The sequence below is a fragment of the Eurosta solidaginis genome, chromosome 5 (genome assembly GCF_040869045.1).
Source record: "Eurosta solidaginis isolate ZX-2024a chromosome 5, ASM4086904v1, whole genome shotgun sequence".
Classification (NCBI taxonomy): domain Eukaryota; kingdom Metazoa; phylum Arthropoda; class Insecta; order Diptera; family Tephritidae; genus Eurosta; species Eurosta solidaginis.
Window position 1 is genome coordinate 97,351,398 of NC_090323.1, and position 23,899 is coordinate 97,375,296.

General features: G+C 39.1%; 1 protein-coding gene across 3 annotated transcripts in view; it reads left to right on the plus strand.

The window, feature by feature from the left end:
* RPA2 (Replication protein A2) overlaps nucleotides 1-22,217 on the plus strand; it is a 61,515-nt gene extending 39,298 nt beyond the window's left edge. Inside the window, exon 4 of one of the 3 annotated variants that reach the window (XM_067791468.1) lies at nucleotides 11,526-11,559. In XM_067791468.1, coding sequence (XP_067647569.1) covers nucleotides 11,526-11,544 — 19 coding nt within the window. In that variant the 3' untranslated portion in view covers nucleotides 11,545-11,559. Of the gene's footprint in view, nucleotides 1-11,525; nucleotides 11,673-22,060 lie in introns of those variants that run through there. The other 2 variants (XM_067791469.1, XM_067791463.1) reach the window with 2 other exon arrangements.
* The last annotated feature ends 1,682 nt before the right edge of the window (nucleotides 22,218-23,899 follow it).

Genomic DNA, 23,899 nt, shown 5'->3' on the forward strand with positions numbered 1-23,899 from the left:
ATTAAGCACGCTATCTGTCGAGCAATAGAAGTGTTATTTTGAAAGTAGTCTAATAAAGACCATTTTGCATTACTGAATAGTGGTGTTATTTATTCAACAGTTTAGTGATTCGAACCTTAGTAGAAGATTTGAAATAAGCGTAATTGAAGTAAATTCGTTACAATATGAATAGCATAAGCAAAAAAAAAAAAAAAAAGATACAAATAGATATTGCAAGTTCAAATGAGAGATGTACTTCCAGAGTTGAATTGAAAATATTTCTCGACAAAGAGAAATCAATAAAAAACCTCCCCGAGAGTAAGTAAAATGGTAAAAATGTACGAAGACTCCTATTGGGAACATTAAATGACACCTTCGCTAAGAGAGCCAGCGATGAGATCATAGACGAACATTATCAGATGTACTACCCTTCTGGATTCGAGAGGTTGGAGATTTATGAGTAAGCAGCGCGAGTAATAGGATGGAATTGGGTCATCAAAGCTGAGTGAATTTAAACAAAAACGAATAAATTTTCTTTGAACCCTTTCAATTCTAGCAGCATAGCTGTTATAAATAGAATTCCATACAACTGAGGCATATTCAAGTTTTGCACGAACAAGAGAGGTATAAATAGCCTTCCTGGTATAGGAATCCCTAAAGTCTTTTGCATGTCTACGAAGAAAGGCAAGGTTTCTGTAAGCCTTGGGGAGCATATAAGAGATGTGATTGACGAAATAAAAAGTGGTATCAAAGACAACACCTAAGTCAATAAATTCATTGACAGAAGCCAGTCGAGCACCTGAGATTTCATAGAGGGTAGAATGTATGTTAGATGATTAGAAAAAATACATTTTGTATGTCGGGGTTGATTCTGGATAGGTAAGAGTTTAACCTGTTACAGTATCCAGAACGAAGTTGAGCTAGAGTGACTCGCGTTTCCGTTGGGAGTATGCGTTCCTCTTCCGCAAGTTTTGGGTACTTTTCTTTGAGTACTGGATTCACCGGGCAATTCCTGGCATAAAGTTCCGACGCCTGTTTGTGGAGTTCACCAAGGCCCAGCTTGTGTTTTTTTGCTTCATACGGCTGAGTTCTCAGGTGTCGTATTTCCTCAAAATGCTTACGGAGATGACTCCTTAAGTCCCTAGGCGGTGTTGGCTCATCAATCAGATGGCTGTTGGGATGCCCAGGATTCTGGGTATTCAACAGGACAGTTGTGACAGTCTATATAGTGCTCATATCGAAAACATTGTCAATCTTTGGGAAACTAATGATGATGCTAATTTTTGTATTCTTGGCGATTGGCGGACATCACATGGCTGAATTTACAGAATAATGGCATTTTAACTCCTACAAATGTTACGTTCTTACAAGAAATTAATCTCATTAATAGTTTTTTAAGTTGTGATCTTATCCAAATTAATCATTTATTTAACGCTCTTTCTAGGTTGCTTGATCTTGTGTTTGTGGACGAAATTTTAATATTTGAACTGTGCGCGTCCGATAAGAATCATGTTCCGCTTTCTATCTTTATTCAATACTTTGACGCGATTCCTGCTTCTACTCTCGCGGACAATCTTTCTTTGAACTACCGGTGAACTAATTTTGAAAGGGCTTAACAATTCCTTCCTCGATGTAGCTTGGGAAAATCTATTTGATTCTCAGGACGTCAGCGCTTGCTACGATACCTTCTGTATAAGTTGTGTGAGATTTTTAATATCAATGTGCCTCCTCTTGAGCCAAAGCTATATAAACTGCCTTGGTACAACAAAGCTCTAAAAAATCTAAAAAATAAGCGAAATAAGTATAACAAGTTGTATAGGGCTAATACTACGGATACTTTCCTCAAAGAGCAATGTACCACTGTTGTTGTTGTTGTTGTTGTAGCGATTAGGTTACTCCCCGAAGGCTTTGGGGAGTGTTATCGATGTGATGGTCCTTTGTCGGATACAGATCCGATACGCTCCGGTAACACAGCACCATTAAGGTGCTGGCCCGACCATCTCGGGAACGATTTATATGGCCACATTAAACCTTCAGCCCATCCCTCCCTCCCCACCCCCAAGTTCCATGAGGAGCTTGGGGTCGCCAGAGCCTCGTCTGTTAGTGAAACGGGATTCGCCGCTCGAAGGTGAGGTTAACAATTGGGTTGGAGAAGCTATATATTGCGCTACACAACCCCTTGAATCCCAGCAATGTACCACTAGTGTGAAACAGTTTAACGTTCTCGATAAATTTCTGTATAAACAGTATATGGGAAGGCTCGAAACGGATCTAAACGAAAATCCTAAGGCCTTTTGGAATTTTAATCGCTCCAAACGTGGCTCTTCTAATATTCCCACTTGCATGCACTTTAATGGCAAGAGCTCGCAGTCTCTGGATGTTTCTGTTGAATTCTTCGCTGAATTCTTTAAATCTTATTTTGAAGATGATGTTGCTGTTCCGAATCTGCTCTCGGCTGTCACTGAACGATTAGATTTTGCATCACTCACGATCTCCAATACCGATGTTGGCAATGCTATGTTAACACTAAAGCCCTCGGTGAAATGCGGCAGTAATGTCGTCTGCGCGTATGTTCTGAAGCACTGCATCGTATCTTTATGTTCCCCTCTTTGCTACATCTTTAACTTGTCTCTCTCATCTGGCATTTTTATTGATAGATGGAAATGTGCTTCGATAACACCGATTTTCAAAACCGGGAAAAAAACGATGTTTCAAACTATAGGCCCATTGCTAAACTTACTGTTTGTTCGAAACTTTTCGAAAAAATAATAAAAGATAAACTATCCTTTATAGTCAAACGTATTGTTGAACCCAATCAACATGGGTTTCGGACGCTCTACTGTCACTAACTTGGCGTCTTTCTCGGATTTCTGTATCCGCATTCAGAGATGGATCTCAAGTTGATGCTATATACACGGACTTCTCGAAGGCCTTCGACAAAGTCTCTCAATCTTAAGTCACACTCATTTGTCGCAACATCTGGAGTGCCTCAAGGCAATATTTTTGGTCCACTCCTGTTTGTGCTTTTCATAACTTGGTTCCTGCTTCAAAAACTCCAGCTTTCTGCTATTTCCTGATGATCTTGAATTTTTCCGTAGAATCAATGCCCCTTCAGATTCCTGCCTTATGCAAAGTGGCCTTAATGTGGAATATTGCTGTCGCGCCAATAATCTTTTCTTAAATGTTAAAAAATGGTTTAGTATGTCTTTCTCAAAATCCATGAGCTCCCATTCTTCGTTGTACTCTATTTCAGGCATCCAGTTGGCGTCAATTAACGAACATGTTGATCTAGGTGTTGTCTTTGACTCAAGTTTCACATTATCACCAATTATATATGTTATGTGCTCCCAATGGCCTACAGAAACCTTGCTTTTCTTCGCAGATATGCAAGGGACTTTAAAGATCCGTATACTAAGAAAGCCATATATATATCGTTAGTACGCTCCAAACTAGAATATGCTTCCAATATCTGGAACCCCATCTACAGCAATCATTCGGCCAGAATAGAAAGAATTCAAAGAAAGTTTGTCGGTTTTGCTTTGAACTCCATACATTTTGATAACCCGTTGCCTTTTTATTCTTCTCGTTGTCAATTGATAAATCTGCAATCACTTGAAGCGAAGAGAACGGTGCACTTGGTTATGTTTGTGTACGACTTAATCGTGGGCTCTTTGGACTGTGCGACTCTTCTTGCGAAAATATCGTTTAATGTGCCGCAAACAAATCTGCGCGCATTCCTGCCTTTTTATTTGAGTTCTTGTAGAGCAAATTACTTTAATTTTAGCCCAATTTTCCGCGCCCTATCAGAATTAAATAAGCTCTCTACTAGATTAAATATTGATTTTTCTGCGTCTTCCATTAAAGGCTTCCATTGACTTACTCTTTAAATAATGTTGTACCCATTGTATATGTTTAATGTTTATATTTATTTTAAATATGTTTTTGAATCTAGTCTGTAAGATTTTTGGTCATAGACTGAATTAATAAACTAAACTATGTTAATCGGCTGGCTAATTGCTTTGTATGTGGTAATGAGCGTTTCTTTGTCTTTTCCTCAAGTACTGCCAGCAAGCGATTTGAGGATTTTATTACGGCTCTGGATTTTCGGTACAATTGCGGCTGCGTGCTCGCCAAAGTTTAGATCCTGATCAAACGTCACACCCAAGATTTTTGAGTGTAGGACAGTCCTTAGCGCAGTGCCATCGACATGGATGTTCAAAATGGTCGACATTTGGGACGTCCATGTTGTACATAAGGTCGCGGAGGATTTAGTCGGTGATAATCCCAGGTTTCGCGAGGCGAAAAAATTGGAGAGATCTGGGAGGTAGCAGTTTATTCTATTGCAAAGCTCATCGATCTGTCGGCCTGGGCCTGTGGCCATTATTGTGCAGTCATCGGCGTAGGAAACGATAGCAACTCCTTTGGTGGCGAAGGTAGCTTAGATATGTAGAAATTAAACAAAAGTGGTATATGACACCACGCTGTGGCACCCCTTGTTTAATTCTTCTTGGTTTCGATGTTTCATTTCTAAATTGCACCGATGCCTGCCGACCACCCAGATAATTTGCGGTCCAAATTTTAAGACATGGGGGAAGGGTAGACCCTTCCAGGTCTTGCAGTAACGTGCCATGGTTGACCGTAAAGCTTTTGATAGGTCTAGAGCAACGAGTACTGTGGTGGGGGTTTTGATTTAAACCGCAATTTATCTGGGTGCTGATTGCATTTAGCGCGGTGGTGGTGCTATGGCATGCTGATGACAGGCTAGCTGCAAATTTGCTTTGAAGTAGGGGAGCAAAATGGCTTCAAGCGTCTTGGCTACTGGCGATAGGAGAGATATCGGGCGATATGACTCTCCTATGTTAGCTGGTTTCCCAGGCTTTAGTAGCGGTACCACCATGTCCATTTTCCATTTTTCGGGTATGACAAGACCCTTCCAGGTCTTGCAGTAACGAGCCATGGTTGACCGTATCAAAAGCTTTTGATAGGTCTAGGCTACGAGTACTGTTCTATGGTATTGATTTAAACCGCAATTTATCTGGGTGCTAATGGCATTTAGCGCGGTGGTAGTGTTATGGAGTTTTCCGAAGCCATGTTGATGAGGGACTAGCTGCAAATTTGCTTGGAAAAATGGAGCAAAATGGCTTCAAGCGTCTTTGCCACTGGCGATAGGAGAGATATCGGACGATACGACTCACCTATGTTAGCTGGTTTCCCAGGCTTTAATAGCGGGACCACCTTGGCCGTTTTCCATTTCTCGGGTATGACAAAAGTGGAAAGAGACAGGTTGAAGACATGTGCTAAATATTTGAAACCCTCTTTCCCTAGGCTTTTAAGCATCGGCATGGCTATGCCGTCTGGGCGCACTGCTTTGGATGATTTAGCATGACCGATGGCATCCTCAACCTCTTTGGCGGTGATGGTAATTGGTGACGCGCTGAACTTATGTTTATGTGCGTGTCTGTTGACCCTCCATCTATTTTTGTCGACCGTAGAATGCATTATATATTGTCGGCAGAAAGCGCTCGCGCATCTTTTCGCATCCGACAGCACTTTGTCGCCAAAGGCGATGGAAACTTTGTCATTGTGCCTAGACGGATTCGATAGGGACTTTACAGTGGACCAAAGTTTACCTACACCGGCAGAGAGGTTACAACCGCTTAGGTGCTCCTCCCATTTCGCCCGCTTGTGTCCATCTACAAGCAATCGTTGGTTTATATCCCTTATTTGGGGGTCGCCGGGATCGAGCTGTCTTATAAGGTCACGTTCTCTCGCTAAACTTGCGGCCTCTGCCAGGAAGTGGGGCCGAATTTCAGGAATTCTACCGGCGGGAATGAAACGAGCCGAGGCGGATTCAATGACCTTGCGGAAAGCGAGCTCTCATTGGCGGGCATCAGTAGGGATAAGGAGGACAGCAAAGCGGTTGTCTGTAAAGGATTTGTATTCGTCCCACTTTCCTTTTTTAAAGTTAATGAAAGTGAGTTTTTCTGCAACGATGAACGCTCAAGCGAAATAAGTATAGGCAGGTGGTCGGATGCCAATGTTAACATCGGCTGCCAGTTGACGCAGTTTGCGAGTTCTGCGCTCACGATTGAAATATCCGGCGAACTGTGACAGCTTGCTACCATACGTGTGGGGGCGTCTCCGTTTCTTGTGCAGAACGTCGTTTCTTCTATTTGATCCGCCAACATCTCACCCCTACTGTCAACCCGCAAGTTTGAATGCCATAGATCGTGATGGGTATTGAAATCGTCTAAGATAATGCGATTGTTGAGTACGGCGCTGACTTGATCCCAAAACCCGACGTCCACGTAACTTTTATAAATCTTTCAGGCTCCTTGCAGTTCACGCCCAAGGGCGTCCCGTAGTCTACGCCTAAGAGCCCCCAACTACCTTCCAGCAGCCCCGCTGCTCAGCAAGCCACAACAAGTACCCGCTGCTGCTCGCGCCCCGCGGCGCCAACAACCCAAACAGGTGATACCACTCATAACTACTACCTTTGTAGTAGAGTTGGTAGCAATGCTGAGCATCAGTGGCGGCGTCTCCCCTTATGCACTTCAGAATTCTGCAGTTAAACTGTAATGGACTAACTGGGAAGATTACGGAGATAGTCGATTTCATGAAGCGGCACAACATCCGCATTGCTGCGATTCAAGAGACTAAACTCACAGCAAGATCTGCATTGCAGACCTGCTCTGGGTATAATGTCCACAGGAAAGACCGCGAGAGCGGAAATGGAGGCGGCCTCGCGTTTATCATACACCACTCTGTGCAATATTATATATTTGATCCTGGCATCGATCGCAGGGACAATGTCTTAGAACGGCAAGGCCTATCTGTCCGGTCAGGCGATGCAAACCTAGAAATCATCAACATCTACATCCCTCCTGCCACCTCTTTCCCCAGTGGATACCGCCCTAATATCAGGGCCTTACTCACTGGCAATAATCGCATTATCTTAGGCGATTTCAATGCCCATCATGATCTATGGCATTCAAACTTGCGGGCGGACAGTAGGGGTGAGATGTTAGCGGATCAAATAGAAGAAACGACGTTCTGCACAATAAACGGAGACGTCCCCACACGTATGGTAGGAAGCTGTCAGAGTTCGCCGGATATTTCAATCGTGATCGCAGAACTCGTAAACTGCGTCAACTGGCAGCCGATGGTAATATTGGCATCCGACCACCTGCCCATACTTATTTCGCTCGAGCATACCGCCGACTTCATCGTCACTGAAAAACGCACTTTCATAAACTTCAAAAAAGGAAAGTGGGAAGAATATAAATCCTTTACATACAACCGCTTTGCTGCCCTCCCTATCCCGACTGATGCCCGCCAAGGGGAGCGTGCCTTCCGTAAGGTCATTGAATCCGCCTCGGCTCGCTACATTCCCCTCGGTAGAATTCCCGAAATTCGGCCCCACTTCCCGGCGGAGGCCGCAAGTTTAGCGAGAGAACGGGACCTTATAAGAAAGCTCGATCCCGGCGACCCCCAAATGAGGGATATAAACCAGCGCATCAGATTGCTTGTGGATGAACACAAGCGGGCGAAATGGGAGGAGAGCCCAAGCGGCTGTAACCTCTCTGCCTGTGTAAGTAAACTTTGGTCCACCGTAAAGTCCCTATCGAATCCGTCTAGGCACAATGACAAAGTTTCCATCGCCTTTGGCGATAAAGTGCTGTCGGATGCGCGAGCGCTTTCTGCCGACAATATATAGTGCATTCTACGGTCGACAAAGATAAACGGAGGGCCAACAGAGACGCACATAAGCGCGTCACCAATTACCATCACCGCCAAAGAGGTTGAGGATGCCATCCGTCATGCTAAACCATCCAAAGCAGTGGGCCCAGACGGCATAGCCATGCCGATGCTTAAAAGCCTAGAGAAAGAGGGTTTCAAATATTTAGCGCATGTCTGCAACCTGTCTCTTTCCACCTTTGTCATACCCGAGAAATGGAAAACGGCCAAGGTGGTCCCGCTATTAAAGCCTGGGAAACCAGCTAACATAGGTGAGTCGTATCGTCCGATATCTCTCCTATCGCCAGTGGCAAAGACGCTTGAAGCCATTTTGCTCCATTTTTCCAAGCAAATTTGCAGCTAGTCCCTCATCAACATGGCTTCGGAAAACTCCATAGCACTACCACCGCGCTAAATGCCATTAGCACCCAGATAAATTGCGGTTTAAATCAATACCATAGAACAGTACTCGTAGCCTAGACCTATCAAAAGCTTTTGATACGGTCAACCATGGCTCGTTACTGCAAGACCTGGAAGGGTCTACCCTTCCCCCATATCTTAAAAGGTGGACCGCAAATTATCTGGGTGGTCGGCCGGCATCGGTGCAATTTAGAAACGAAAGATCAAAACCAAGGAGAATTAAACAAGGGGTGACACAGGGTGGTGTCCTATCCCCACTTTTGTTTAATTTCTACATATCTAAGCTACCTTCACCACCGGAAGGAGTCTCGATCGTTTCCTACGCCGATGACTGCACAATAATGGCCACAGGCCCAGGCCCAAAGATCGATGCGCTATGCAATAAAATAAACGGCTACCTCCCCGATCTCTCCAGTTTTTTTGCCTCGCGAAACCTGGCATTATCGCCGACTAAATCTTCCGCGACCTTATTTACAACATGGACGTCCCAAATGTCGACCATTTTGAACATCCATGTCGATGGCACTACGCTACCGACTGTCCTACACCCCAAAATCTTGGGTGTGACGTTTGATCAGGATCTACATTTTGGTGAGCATGCAGCCGCAATTGTTCCGAGAATTCAGAGCCGTAACAAAATCCTCAAATCCCTCGCTGGCAGTACCTGGGGAAAAGATAAAGAAACGCTCATGACTACATACAAAGCAATTAGCCAGCCGATTACGTGCTATAATTGCAAATTAAATGGGGTTACACTGAAATGGCAGTCCTTGGTCGGGAAAAATCCCGAGTCGCTCCGGTACATAGAACCGGCGGCCTTGGGAAGCAACTCTCTTTATGCAGTGTGAGCGACCATGACTTGTTACTTGTAAATTACAATTTAGGGTTGAGTTAAGCGGTCGCTGTGGTCCGCCTACCATACCGAAGATCCTGGGTACTCGCCCCGGGCAAAGCAACATTAAAATTTTAGGCCTGAAGATTTAATGTGACCACATAAATCGTTCCCGTGATGGTCGGGCTAGCACCTTAATGGTGCTGTGGTACCGGAGCGTATCGGATCTGTATGCGGCAAAAGTCCATCACATCGATAACACGTGGAGTCTTCGGGGAGCAACCTTATCGCTACAACAACAACAAAAACAACAAAATTTTAGAAACCAGGTTTTTCAATTAGAAGAAAGTTTTTCTAAGCGGGATCGCCCCTCGGCAGTGTTTGGCAAGCACTCCGAGTGTATTTCTGCCATGAAAAGCCCTCAGTCAAAACTCATATGCCTTGCAGATGCTGTTCGGAGTCGGCATAAAACAAGAAGGTCCCGTCCCGCCAATTCGTAGGAAAAATTAAAAAAGGAGCACGACACAAATTGGAAGAGAAGCTCGGCTTAAAATCTCTTCGGAGGTTATCGTGCCTTACATTTATTTATTTTGTATAGGGTTTCATTCTCCTGTATACAATGTTAATGAGCTAGCTACTGAAGCGGCCGTCGTACCATGGAATGACTTTGTTTCTAGCTGACTTAAACGAAAAATTTGGTTATTTCTCCACGTTGGTTAGTTACCTCTATGATAAATACGTCCCTATAAAGAAAAAAAATAAGTAAACATAGGCAGGCGTGATTCACTACGGGGGTACGTAAAGCAATAAACGCAAGGCACAGGTGTTACTTTGCCTGGAAAAAAGACAGAACTGCGGAAAATTGGGCAATGTTCAAACTAATGCGTAACAGAGCTTCTGAAGCAGAGCTAAGAAATCTTACTTCCAAAGCAAACTCAATATCAAGATTCCTTCTAGTATTGTCGAAGAATCTAAGAAGTCTTGGGATAAAATCCCAAACGAAGTCAGAGTGTATGGTTGATCCTAACACTATGCACGAATATTTTTCAGTAAAGATGCCTGTTGATTGCGCTCGATTCGAACAGATTTGTGAACTTGTTCTTCAGAGTGATATTAAATTTAGTTTTAAAAATGTTAGTGAATCTGAAGTTATACCTTGTATGCTTTCAGTTAAATCAAATGTGGTAGGTGAGAACAGTATCAGTTTAAAGTTTATATAGTTAATTCTGTCGTATGTTATTGGCCCATTTACGCACATTTTAAATTTTTCATTTACAACTTCTAGGTTCCCTGACATTTGGAAAGTAGCTAGTGTAACACCTGCTGCTAAAAATATGATGCAACTCAACCATGTGATTTTCGACCAATTAGCATTTTACCGGCATTTTCAAAGGTTTTTGAAAGATTAATATTAAATCAAATGAGGGGATATCTATCAGAGAGTGGTCTCCTATCTGAGTATCAGTCCGGTTATCGCAATGCTACATCCCTATCTCATTGTTCGTATAGCATAGAAGATGTGTCTCCTCTTATACTGTGTGGTACAATTATCAAATATGAGAATGCTGCTAAAACCCTTGGCTTAGATTGAATACCCCCTCTCTCATTCGTTGATCATATAAATGCAACAATTTCTAAGTCTTACTCTGTATTGAGACAGCTTTGGATATTAAGCTAAAACTTGTTAAGACTTTATTAGTGCCCATAATCTCATATCAAGAACTAGTGTATGGTTGCCTTGATAAGTGTTGCATGAGTAAATTACATTTGCTAATAAATAACGCAGCTAGATATGTACACCTAAAAAGAAAATATGAACATATTCCGAACTATCCGTACAAATTCTTGGTTGCAGTTTATCAAAATTTTTTGAACGCCGTTTATGTTTATTTACACACAAGCTAATCCATCCCCGTTGTCCGAGCTATCTCTTCTCGAAATTAACGTTTGCACACTCAACTAGAACATGCAATCTTATAGTACCACACACAGTACTATCAAAAGTACAATAATTTAATTATATTTATTTTAGTATATGCTTAAACTTGAAACTCATTTGCAAGGTGTAAAAAACATACACTTTTCCTACAACTTTACAAAATTTTACCAAGTTTTCCCTAGCTATATACATGTATCTCTTATTTTCCAAAATTTTTTAAAAATCGGATATAGATTTAAACAAGAGTAGTACCCAAAGAAAAGTAATCAAATTACCTTTCTTTTGATAATACTAGCATTTATTACTCGTTTATAATGAGTGAAAAATATTCACTTTCGTTACAACTTTATAAAATGTCTCAACATTTTCACTAGTTACATATATGTGTATCTAAATTTGAAAAAATTTTCAGAAATCGTTTATCAATTTTAACGATAGTAGTACCGAAAGAAAAGTAATCAAATTACCTTTCTTTTCATATATACTATCATTTATTACTCGTTTACAATGAGTGAAAAATATTCACTTTCGTTACAACTTAATAAAATTTCTTAACATTATTTCTAGCTATATAAGTTTAACTAATATGCAAAAAAAACATATTTTCTCCGTTCCCAGCAGATCCATATCAGCGTAAGTGGTTGGCATGCTGCTCCTTATGATCCCTAAGATATATTTGCTACTGGAAAAATAGAAAAAATAAAAGACAAAATTAGTTATTGATTCAACATAACTTTCAGAGACGGGCTTTATTTACCTTTTCCAAAGTTCTGCTTACTGAAGCTATGGATGCATCCTGTGAATAAAGCAGGTTGAAGTATTTGATTTCTAAGAAGAAGAAAAGAAAAATAAAAGTCAAAATTAGAAATCAATTCAACAAAATTGTCTAAGTCTGAATCTTCCTTTTTTTAGAGTTCGGGTTAACGAAAGACACTAGTGCTGAGGTGAATATTTGCATTGCTGAAATAAAATTAAAAGCCAAAATTAATTATTGATGCAACAAAATTTTTAAAAACTTGATCTTCCCTTTTTTAGAGGTCGGGTTAAACAATAGCTTTTTGAATTTTGCTATGTCATTGCTGAGAAAAAAGAAAAAGAAAATTCTAAGTGTGTAAAAAAATTCAACATAATTTTTTAAAAAGACTTCATCTTCCTATTTTGAAAAGCAAAAACAAATTAAACAATTAATTTAGAAATTGTTAGTTCCAAAGTAGAATATACAAAATTTTACAAATAAATTAGAACTTTTTTAAAATAACTATTATGTATATATATTTTTTTTTGTTAATTCATATAATATTTTATTAAAAATATATTAATACTAATTATATACAAAGAAATAAATAATAAAAGCAATGCAGGTTAATTATGTACAAAATCAAAAAGGAAACGGAAAGACTTAAATAGTAAAAGGAAATGGTGAAATACATCTACAAACTACTATTTACAATGGCAATCTTAACTATATATAACCTATGCAAATTTATAAAATAAATTATGTAATAACGGAATTAAAATAAATCTAGGGCCTACAGGTATAGAATAATACTTAAGGACTAAATTTTCTTTGTTTATAATATGTATGTCCTCATCTATAAGTTGAGCTACTAAAATACCTAATCCAGATGAGGACACAATGGGCTCTATAAAAACGTTTCCAACTTTTGTTAAAACTCGAACTACGAAACTATTTTCGTTTTGTTGGTTAACAATCTTTATAGAACCCAATGCACTACTTAAGAAGAAACTGTCCTTATCATTCTTAAAATTTATAATAAAATTATCATTTTTAAAAGTTTTACTACAATCCGTAAAATTTCTTCTTTCTTCTATTCTCAAAAACACTTGCTGCAGTATCTTAGATGTATTGTGAATAATTTTTTTAATGTATTGCATATAATTCTTAAATTTATATGCTGAAAAAGAATCTAACGGGCCAAATTGTTTTACGCAATCGCTTAAATGCAAAAGGCCGTGGACATTGAAACTAATTAAATTCGCGCCAAAATATCTACTAAATTCGCAACATTAGATTCTACTTTACAAGACTTCTCACAGGAGAGAAGTCGAACAGCACAATGCAACAAAAGAATGTGATAATACCCCAGCGGGTTAGGGGATCAGAATATACCCGCGGTAGGTATGCCTGTCGTAAGAGGCGACCAAAATACCAGATTCAAAGGGCTGTGTAGCGCAACCTTTTAGGTTGCCAGCGCAATATATAGCTTCTCCAAACCCAATTGTCAACCTCACCTATCCGCGGCGAAACCTGTTTCACTAACAGACGAGGCTCTGGCGACCCCAAGCTCCTCATGGAACTTGGGGGTAGGGAGGGAGGGAATGGCCTGAAGGTTTAATGTGGCCACATAAATCGTTCCCGAGATGGTCGGGCTAGCACCTTAATGGTGCTGTGGTACCGGAGCGTACCGGATTTGTATCCGGCAAAGGACCATCACATCGATAACACTCCCCAAAGCCTTCGGGGAGCAACCTTATCGCTACAACAACAACAACAACAACAGAATGTGATAATAAAGGTTATCCGGTATGCAGTCTTTCAAAACGAAAATGCCAGAATACAATAAAAACTGCCGGTATTCTGTCGATTTCCAGTTGCTTAATTCGTCTAGATCACGGCTTCGTCTAGAAAACTCAGAGGGAACGTAATTATTCAGAAACATCAATTTTTCGTTCATTCTCGTTACGTTCCCTCTTTTAATAAGTAACTGGAGTAGTTTTTTTGTTACTCCTAAGTCCTCTTAAATGCATGGGTTCTAAGGGAAACTGAGAAACCATGCCAATATTTACTGATTCTAGCAAAATCTCCCTCTGCTTATGGAATGACAAAGCTAGCCTATTTTTAAATGAATCATCTGTTCTTAGTCGCCCACTTCTTGGGATAGGCACACAAGATCTAAATATTGCCCCATTTGCAAACATTTCGGGCAGCTATTTTTTGCTGTATGACCCTTTACCCCAGTTATAAATGCCCGAGGTGGTGAATCGCAAGTAAATAGCCTAACACTAAATTCCTTTAACAATTGTGTAGATCCCACTTTCACCCCATTATGAGCTAAAGTGCCTATCTCCTCGCAAAATTCTTTTAAAAAATCATTTAGATCTGGGGGCTTACTCATCCCTGAATAACAAGCTATCATAAATGGTTCCGAATTGGGGAAATCTACAACATAGCCCCTGTAATTGTTGATGGTACTTCATCTCTATCTAAAGAAATTGCCCCCTGCTAGTTGATGGTATAATCTGTATCTTGCCCAGATGATTCATTTAGTTTCCTAAATTTTTCTTTCAATTCCTCAAAATATGCCTTTTCTTTGCTCATTAAATTTGAGAACGTTCTCTTGTTCATCGGGACAATATAAATAATAATAATAATAATAACAATAATAATAATATTGATGATGATGATAATTATAAACATTTTTGTATCCTGTTTTGTTGTGCTGTTCTGCAGTGTGTTCCCCAAAAGAACTGGAAATAAAAAGTTAAAAAAAAAAAATGTTAAAAACTAATATATCAACATACATAAAATGACTCCGTAAAAGTCCTGAAATGACCCTGACATAGTCCAGGAAAAGTCCCAAAATAACCCCGACGGGATCCGAAAACCATCCAGAGATGCCGGAAGGGACCCAAAATGACCCCAAAAAAGTCCCGTAATGATCCCGGGAGCCATTAAGAATTTATCTATCACAAGTACGCAAATTATCCCGAAAATACCCCGACGGGGTGCCGGACGGATCCCGAAACCCATCCAGAAATGATGCCGGAAGGGTTCCCAAATGATCGCGAAATAGTCCCAAAATTATACCGGAAGTCCCGAAATGACCCCGGCGGGATCACGAAAACCACCCAGAAATGATCCCGGAAGGGTCTCGATATGACCCTAACGGGATTACAAATAAGGTGAAGCTAATTGTAAAACCATGTTAACAAGGCAGCAGGCGCGCTGGAGCGAATGAAGAGTTACATAGAAACATACAGGTAAAGCTAATAAAAGCGTGCTAATAAAAACAATTGAAGGAGGGCGGATGGCGGGAGGAGAAGGGAGACCACAGATGGTTTTTCCAAAATTGTTTTGATATCGATCTGTATGTGCCAGATACCAAAAACTATTAATTTAGGAGAAAATTTATATTGAGTTATAACAATTTATAGATTTTACACCAAAGGGGAGAGAAGAGGGAGAGGGGGCGGAGGGTGTCACTGCTCCCTTTGTAAGCCCTCGACTTATTTGACCCATTGAGTATGTAATATTGGTGAAGGCCAGTATACGTAAAGTTATAATGTGTATAAATTATTAAAAAGTAATTGTTCGAAGGGGTCGTGGGACCCCCACCCCCGTTTCCATGTTCCAAAAAAAATTCCGCTAGTAGACTATTGTCTGTGTCCCAAATTTCATCAAAATCCGTGTAGCCGTTCTGGCGTGATTCGGTCACAAAGACGAAAAAATACAATAATTACATTATAACTGTTCCTAGTAGGCGGGGACCGCCCCCTTTTCAAAAAAATATAGCTAGTAGATCCTTCTAGACTATTGGCTATATGTGTGTCAAATTTGATCCAAACCGGTCCAGCCGTTCTTGCGTGATTGAGTCACAAATACAAACGTCTGGACAAATATCCAATTTAATGTGACAACAAAAAATCTTCCAGAACTTTGTCAGGGACTTAGCACTGAACTGTTTTTGATGTACACTATTATGGATATATGTACAAGCGCATGCACATATATATTTTATGATAACATCATAAAATCTTTCAGAACTTTGTCAGGGGCCTAACACTGAACTGGTTTTGACATACACTACGACGCATATATGTAGAGGCGCATGCATATATATATTTTATGATAACAACATAAAATCTTATAGAACTTGGTCAGGGGCCTTGCACTGAACCCGTTTTGACATGCACTATGATGCATATATGTACAGGCGCATGCATATATATACTTTAATGTGACAACATAAAATCTTCCAGAACTTTGTCAGGGGCCTTGCACTGAACCCGTTTTGACATACACTACGATGCATATATGTACAGGCGCATGCATATATATGTTTTATGATAACAACATAAAATCTTATAGAAATTGGTCAGAGGCCTTGCACTGAACCCGTTTTGACATGCACTATGATGCATATATGTGCAGGCGCATGCATATATATATTTTATGATAACAACATAAAATCTTATAGAACTTGGTCAGGGGCCTTTCACTGAACCCGTTTTGACATACACTATGATGCATATATGTACAAGCGCATGCATATAAATATTTTATGATAACGCCATAAAATCTTATAGAACTTGGTCAGAAGCCTTGCACTGAACCCGTTTTGACATGCACTATGATGCATATATGTACAGGCGCATGCATATATATATTTTATGATAACACCATAAAATCTTATAGAACTTGGTCAGGGGCCTTGCACTGAACCCGTTTTGACATGCACTATGATGCATATATGTATAGGCGCATGCATATATATATTTTATGATAACAACATAAAATCTTATAGAACTTGGCCAGGGGCCTTGCACTGAACCCGTTTTGACATACACTATGATGCATATATGTACAAGCGCATGCATATAAATATTTTATGATAACACCATAAAATCTTATAGAACTTGGTCAGGAGCCTTGCACTGAACCCGTTTTGACATGCACTATGATGCATATATGTGCAGGCGCATGCATATATATATTTTATGATAACAACATAAAATCTTATAGAACTTGGTCAGAGGCCTTGCAGTGAGCCCGTTTTGACATGCACTATGATGCATATATGTGCAGGCGCATGCATATATATATTTTATGATAACATCATAAAATCTTATAGAACTTGGTCAGGGGCCTTGCACTGAACCCGTTTTGACATGCACTATGATGCATATATGTACAGGCGCATGCATATATATATTTTATGATAACAACATAAAATCTTATAGAACTTGGCCAGGGGCCTTGCACTGAACCCGTTTTGACATACACTGTTATGCATATATGTCCCAGCGCATGTACAGATATATTTTATGATGACACCATAATATCTTCCTGAAATTTGTCAGGGACTTAGCACTTCACTTGTTTTGGTATTCATCATAATATATAGATGCGTCAGCGCAGTTGCAGCTCTATATTATGTTGGACACCATAATATATAAATTTAGGATAATAATACACATTTTTTTGGAGTACTTACTGTATGGCGGCGATGAAAACGGCAGTTCTTAGAAATATGGTCGTCCGTTCCACTATTGTTTTATGAAAATCAAGAGTGCTTCACCGTTTGTTCACTTTTTTTGATATTTTTCACAATTAAAACTCAAATAATTAATAATTTTAGCGAAATTGCCAAAATCACGCTTGATTTTTTTTAAATTTTCCAACGTCAATGGCACGTCAAATAATTTTTCTTTATTTCCCTTGTTTTGGGATATTCATAAGCAAGACACTCATGTTGTTTCATTCGCACTCATTCTATTTATGGGAAATTTTTTTCACCCTCAAAAATATCCAAAAACTTGAATTTTTTGACACCGAAATGTTTGATGGTGTTGGAATTTCAGGGGAAAGTGGTTAAAAGTGGGTAGTCATGGTTGGCAGGTGAGCTTTGCTCATATTGCTTTATACAATGGTTTTTGTTATTAATATTAGAGAAAAATTGTAAAGTTTACAAACGGCGATGGTTACTAGGACATGTTTCTGAATTTCACTTCTTCATCAGCTAGCTTTTCGGGAGCTGAGCATTCAAAAGCGCGCCTAAAAATCATATCCACACTATTAGGAATAAACTACATACAGAGTGTATGTGCCTACATGGTGACTAAAAGGAATGGAAAAAAAAGGGCAATTCTTAGAGACCAATTGTACAGCGAGCAACGGGAAATTCATATGGCTCAGTAGCTAAAGGCATTTGCCTTTGCACTGATGGGAATGTTGGAGATTCGAGTTCAATACTCAGCTCCCGAAAAGCTAGCTGACGAAGAAGTGAAATTCAGAAACATGTCCTAGTAACCATCGCCGTTTGTAAACTTTACAATTTTTCTCTAATATCAATAACAAAAACCATTGTATAAAGCAATATGAGCAAAGCTCGCTAATTAAATACATATGATCATATTGATATATGTAATAGTAACAGCGGAAGTATTAAAAACAAATACTGTAAAAATCCGAACAAATGTTACTAAGCTTTCAAAAACGCGCCTAAAAATCATATCCCCACTATTAGGAATAAACTACATACAGAGTGTATGTGCCTACATGGTGACTAAAAGGAATAGAAACAAAAAGGCAATTCTCAAGCCGTGGTTACTCACGAACGTACGTAGAAAAAACGTGTCAGCTGACACGACCTATCTTATGAGTGTGCAATGTAAACGAAAACTCACCGACGTGCAACGCCCGTACGTACGTAGCCCGGAACGTAGAAATCAAAACAATTTTGATTTTTTCCGTAAGAACGTGTCAGCTGATCGCTCTCTCACTAGACAGAGTTGCCTAGTAAACTTTTGTGCGCTAATTTTTGACCGTTTGCAATTTTATGCAAAAACGCCTAATTAAAGTTTGAAAAATTGTGAAAATAATTCGAAATAATTATGTAAAAGTGCTGATTATAAATATTTAATTTATTTATACTTATTTAATAGTATTCCGGCCTTTTACAATATCAAAAATTAAATTGTTATAAAAATTTGTTTTCGAGCTCTAGGCCATGTATATGTAAATTAAAACACCAAAAATGCTTGTTTTACATATAAATTTTATATCTGTCAAATTTATTTTTATGAATTTATTTTAATCGATATTTCGATTTCAAACTGAAATCATCTTCAGGACTGAAAGGCATGTAAAAACAAAAATATTAACACATAAAACATAACAACATTCCATAATTTTTAACTTACACTCTTGAGTGCACCTGATCGACTAATTTAACAAATCTTGAAATAAACAAGTACAAGGGAAAACGATAAACAAAAAAGTAAACATCCAAAGAACCGTAATAATAAACAAATTTTTACATAAACAACAATACGTTAAATAATAAGTAGTAAGTGGCGCTCAGCACATTAGCGTTGGGACAGTATATTTGGAACGACACTCTTCTCACGAGGAATTGTAGTTGTTGTAATCAACCGACGATAGGCTGCCGCGCAGCCTTCTACATCTGCCTTAAAATTTATTCTTTGATCTCTTGGTGTATTGATAATATGAAGCATTTCTAATGTGTATCTTTTGTTGTAATGCCTCTCTTGTTGAATTACTGCTACGTTGTTTAAATCTGGAGAGTGTCCGGTAACTCTGCAATGTTGTGTCAAAGCTGTTTTATTATCATTAGCGTGGTCCCGATTTTTGATGTTAGATTTATGCGCGGAAATCCTTGTCTTTAATTTTGATTTTGTAGTCCCGACATATACTTTATTGCATACGTGGGACCCGTGTCGGGACTACAAAATCAAAATTAAAGACAAGGATTTCCGCGCATAAATCTAACATCAAAAATCGGGACCACGCTAATGATAATAAAACAGCTTTGACACAACATTGCAGAGTTACCGGACACTCTCCAGATTTAAACAACGTAGCAGTAATTCAACAAGAGAGGCATTACAACAAAAGATACACATTAGAAATGCTTCATATTATCAATACACCAAGAGATCAAAGAATAAATTTTAAGGCAGATGTAGAAGGCTGCGCGGCAGCCTATCGTCGGTTGATTACAACAACTACAATTCCTCGTGAGAAGAGTGTCGTTCCAAATATGCTGTCCCAACGCTAATGTGCTGAGCGCCACTTACTACTTATTATTTAACGTATTGTTGTTTATGTAAAAATTTGTTTATTATTACGGTTCTTTGGATGTTTACTTTTTTGTTTATCGTTTTCCCTTGTACTTGTTTATTTCAAGATTTGTTAAATTAGTCGATCAGGTGCACTCAAGAGTGTAAGTTAAAAATTATGGAATGTTGTTATGTTTTATGTGTTAATATTTTTGTTTTTACATGCCTTTCAGTCCTGAAGATGATTTCAGTTTGAAATCGAAATATCGATTAAAATAAATTCATAAAAATAAATTTGACAGATATAAAATTTATATGTAAAACAAGCATTTTTGGTGTTTTAATTTACATATACATGGCCTAGAGCTCGAAAACAAATTTTTATAAAAATTTACAAAATAAAGGCCGAAATAGAATAAAATTAAATTGAAAAAAGTTGATGTTTCCATAAGCATACATGCAAAATGGTCAATGGCAACAGTGCTTATCTGTAAACAATACACACACAAATATCTTATGTACATGTACACAGACGCACACATTGATTCCTACGGGCTTGAGAGTTCGGTCAAACGTGCTTCGTGCGACAAACGGCCGTACGTACGGCACACGTCGGTGGGTAATTGCCGCATTAGAGACCAATTAAACAGCGAGCAACGGGACATTCATATGGCTCAGTAGCTAAAGGCATTTGCCTTTGCACTGATGTGAATGTTGGAGATTCGAGTTCAATGCTCAGCTCCCGAAAAGCTAGCTGATGAAGAAGTGAAATTCAGAAACATGTCCTAGTAACCATCGCCGTTTGTAAACTTTACAAATTTTCTCTAATATCAATAACAAAAACCCAGGCATGCTTAACCAACGAAACGATATCATTTCGTTACGATAATCAACGTTAATAAACGAAACGAAGTCATTTCGTTTCGTTTATTAACGTTAAGATCGTCAAATTAACGAAATGATTTCGTTTCGTTTTCTGCCATATCAAAACGAAATCAAATCGTTTATGTTGATTATTAATTTCAAACTATGCTGGCAAAGCTGATTGATGGCGGAGTCATTAAAGGTGAAAGCATTATCCAAGCTGATTGCAACTTTTCTCATGAATTTTGACAGTACGAACATTTCTCAGAGTATTTTTGACATTACCACCAACGAATTACACAAACAAATTACATAGAGTTTGTGTGTGTATGTGCGCTCGTTGTTGCCACCTTACGGCTTCACCATGGCTATAGCATTGCCAGCACAATTCAAACATAAAGTATCACGTTTTCGTTAATGTTTTTAACGTTAACGAAAGCTTTTCGTTTCGGTTAAAAACGAGATACAATTTATCTTGATAATTTCTTTATCGATAATATTTCGAAGTGTTTCAACGGAAACGGTGGACATTTTTTGATAAACGATTAGCTTAACGTTAAGGTGCATCCCTGCAAAAACCATTGTATAAAGCAATATGAGCAAAGCTCGCTAATTAAATACATATGATCATATTGATAGATTAGTAACAGCGGAAGTATTAAAAACAAATACTGTAAAAATCCGAACAAATGTTACTAAGCTTTCAGAAGCGCGCCTAAAAATCATATCCACACTATTAGGAATAAACTACATACAGAGTGTATGTGCCTACATGGTGACTAAAAGGAAAAGAAACAAAAAGGAAATTCTTAGAGACCAATTAAACAGCGAGCAACGGGACATTCATATGGCTCAGTAGCTAAAGGCATTTGCCTTTGCACTGATGTGAATGTTGGAGATTCGAGTTCAATGCTCAGCTCCCGAAAAGCTAGCTGATGAAGAAGTGAAATTCAGAAACATGTGCTAGTAACCATCGCCGTATGTAAACTTTACAATTTTTCTCTAATATCAATTACAAAACAAATAGTCATAGAGGCTTGTTAACAAAAAATAAACGGAATAATACTTCATCTTAAACGGCGCAAACGTGAAAACAAAAGTATGTATTTAGTTTTAAGGGAAAGTCATTGCTATTTGTATTTGTACTATATTATTCTTTCTTTTATTTAATTTTGTTTTTTTTTTTATGTTGTAATCAGTTGCACTGAGGACAATCGACTAAATAATAATAATTCTTGTGTTTTTCATTATACAGATTTAACCTCGAGCAATCTTAACTCAAAGATAACCAATAATGGTCACCAAAATAGCATAATTAATCCATTTTCTTTATAATGATGTACAAATACTAAATTTAAGTTTATAAAAAGACAAGTTATTGAAAAATTATATTGAAAAATTTTAAAGGCGTATAATTTAAAAGTGATTAGGGTAGAATATTAAATGTTATTTACTTTTTATTGCAGCTCCATCATTGAGTTCTTGATATCTGAGGGTCATATATATTCAAGTTTTGATGCTGATCATTTTGTAAGCTCGGAATAACAATTGTATACAATTTTTATTTTTAATAAATAAAATAAATATTTAACGAAGTTCAGCCAACAGCCAACATGCACCCCATAGCAACTGTTTTAATAAATAATGAAATAATAATGAAAACACCCTGCTCAGCCGTTAATTCCGTTTTCAAATTCACATATCTATAACATGATGGACGGTCCTGGGAAACATGTTGCAACCGGATTGAATCCCAGATCGAGTTTCTTTGTTTATTCACCTATTATTAAGACGCGTAGTAAAATAGGGAAGCAGAATGGCTGCAGTGTCTTGGCTACCGGCGTTAGGAGGGATATCGGATGATCAAATTCTCGTATGTTGGCTGGTTTCCCATGCTTTAGTAGCGGTACCATCTGACCATTTTCAGTTTTTCGGGTATAACGAAGGTGGACAAGGATAGGTTGAAGACATGCGCTAGATATTTAAACTTCTCTGCTAAGTTTTTTAAGCATCGGCATGGCTATGCCATCTGGACCTACCGCTTTAGATGGTTTAGCATGAACGATGGCATCTTCAACCTCTTTGGCGGTGATGGTAATAGGGAAGGCGCTGTGTTTATGCTCGAGTGCGCGTCTGCTGGCCCGCCGTCTAGCTTTGTCAACCGTAGAATCCATTACATATTGTCGACAAAAAGCACTCGTGCATGTTTTCGCATCCGCAAACACTTTATAGCCAAAGGCAATGGATATTTTGTCGTTGTGCTCAGTCGGGTTCGATAGGGACTTTACCGTAGACCATAGCTTAACTACACCGGCAGAGAGGTTACAATTATTTAACTGCTTCTCCCATTTCGTTCGCTCGCTTGTGTTTATCCAGTTATTTGGGGGTCGCCAGGGTCATGCTGTCTTATAAGAGATTTCCGGGACTATTCTAGGGAATAAAACGAATCGACACGTATTCAATGACCTTGAGCAAAACTTGCTCCCCTTGACGGACATCAGTCGGGATTGAGAGGGCAGCAAAGCGATTGTCTGTAAATGTTTTTTCTTTCCAATTTCCTTTTTTAAAGTTGATGAATGCGCGTTTTTCAGTAGTGGTAAATTCGGCTGATCGCTCGACTGGAAGAAGTATGCGCAAGTGGTCAGATGTCAATATTTCCATCGACTTCCAGTTAACAAGCCCTGGTCCGCATTTCATTTTTCTCGTAATGGGGAGTACTCTCGCCTCACTGTGTAGGTGGTGTTCTGGGGACATAAGAAGACAGCCCATAGCCATTCTGACAGCAGTGCTTTGGCAGGCTTGTATTTTTTTATAGTGAGTAACCTTTAGGTTTGGCGACAATTGCTTTGTAAGAGCGTCTCTTCGTTGCTGTTGTTGTAACGATAAGGACAATCCCCGAAGGTTTTGTGGAGTGTAATCGATGTTGATGGTCCCTTGCCGGATATTGATACGGTACGTTCCGGTAACAGGTACTATTAAGGCACACCACAATGCGTGGGGAGGAGTAGATACGAATGAGGGAAGCGAACCCCCAGCGGGTTAGGGGGTTAGAATATCCCCGCGGTAGGTGTGCCTGTCGTAAGAGGCGATTAAAATACCAGATTAAATGAGCTGTGTAGCGCACCCTTTTCAGGTTGTCAGCGCAATATATAGCTTCTCCAAACCCAATTGTCAACCTCACCTATCCTTGGCGAATCGTGTTTCATTAACAGCCGAGACTCTGGCGACCCCGAACTCCTCATGAATGTAGGGGGTGGGAGGGCGGGATGGCCTAGAAGATCGCATGTGGTCATTACAACTTGTTC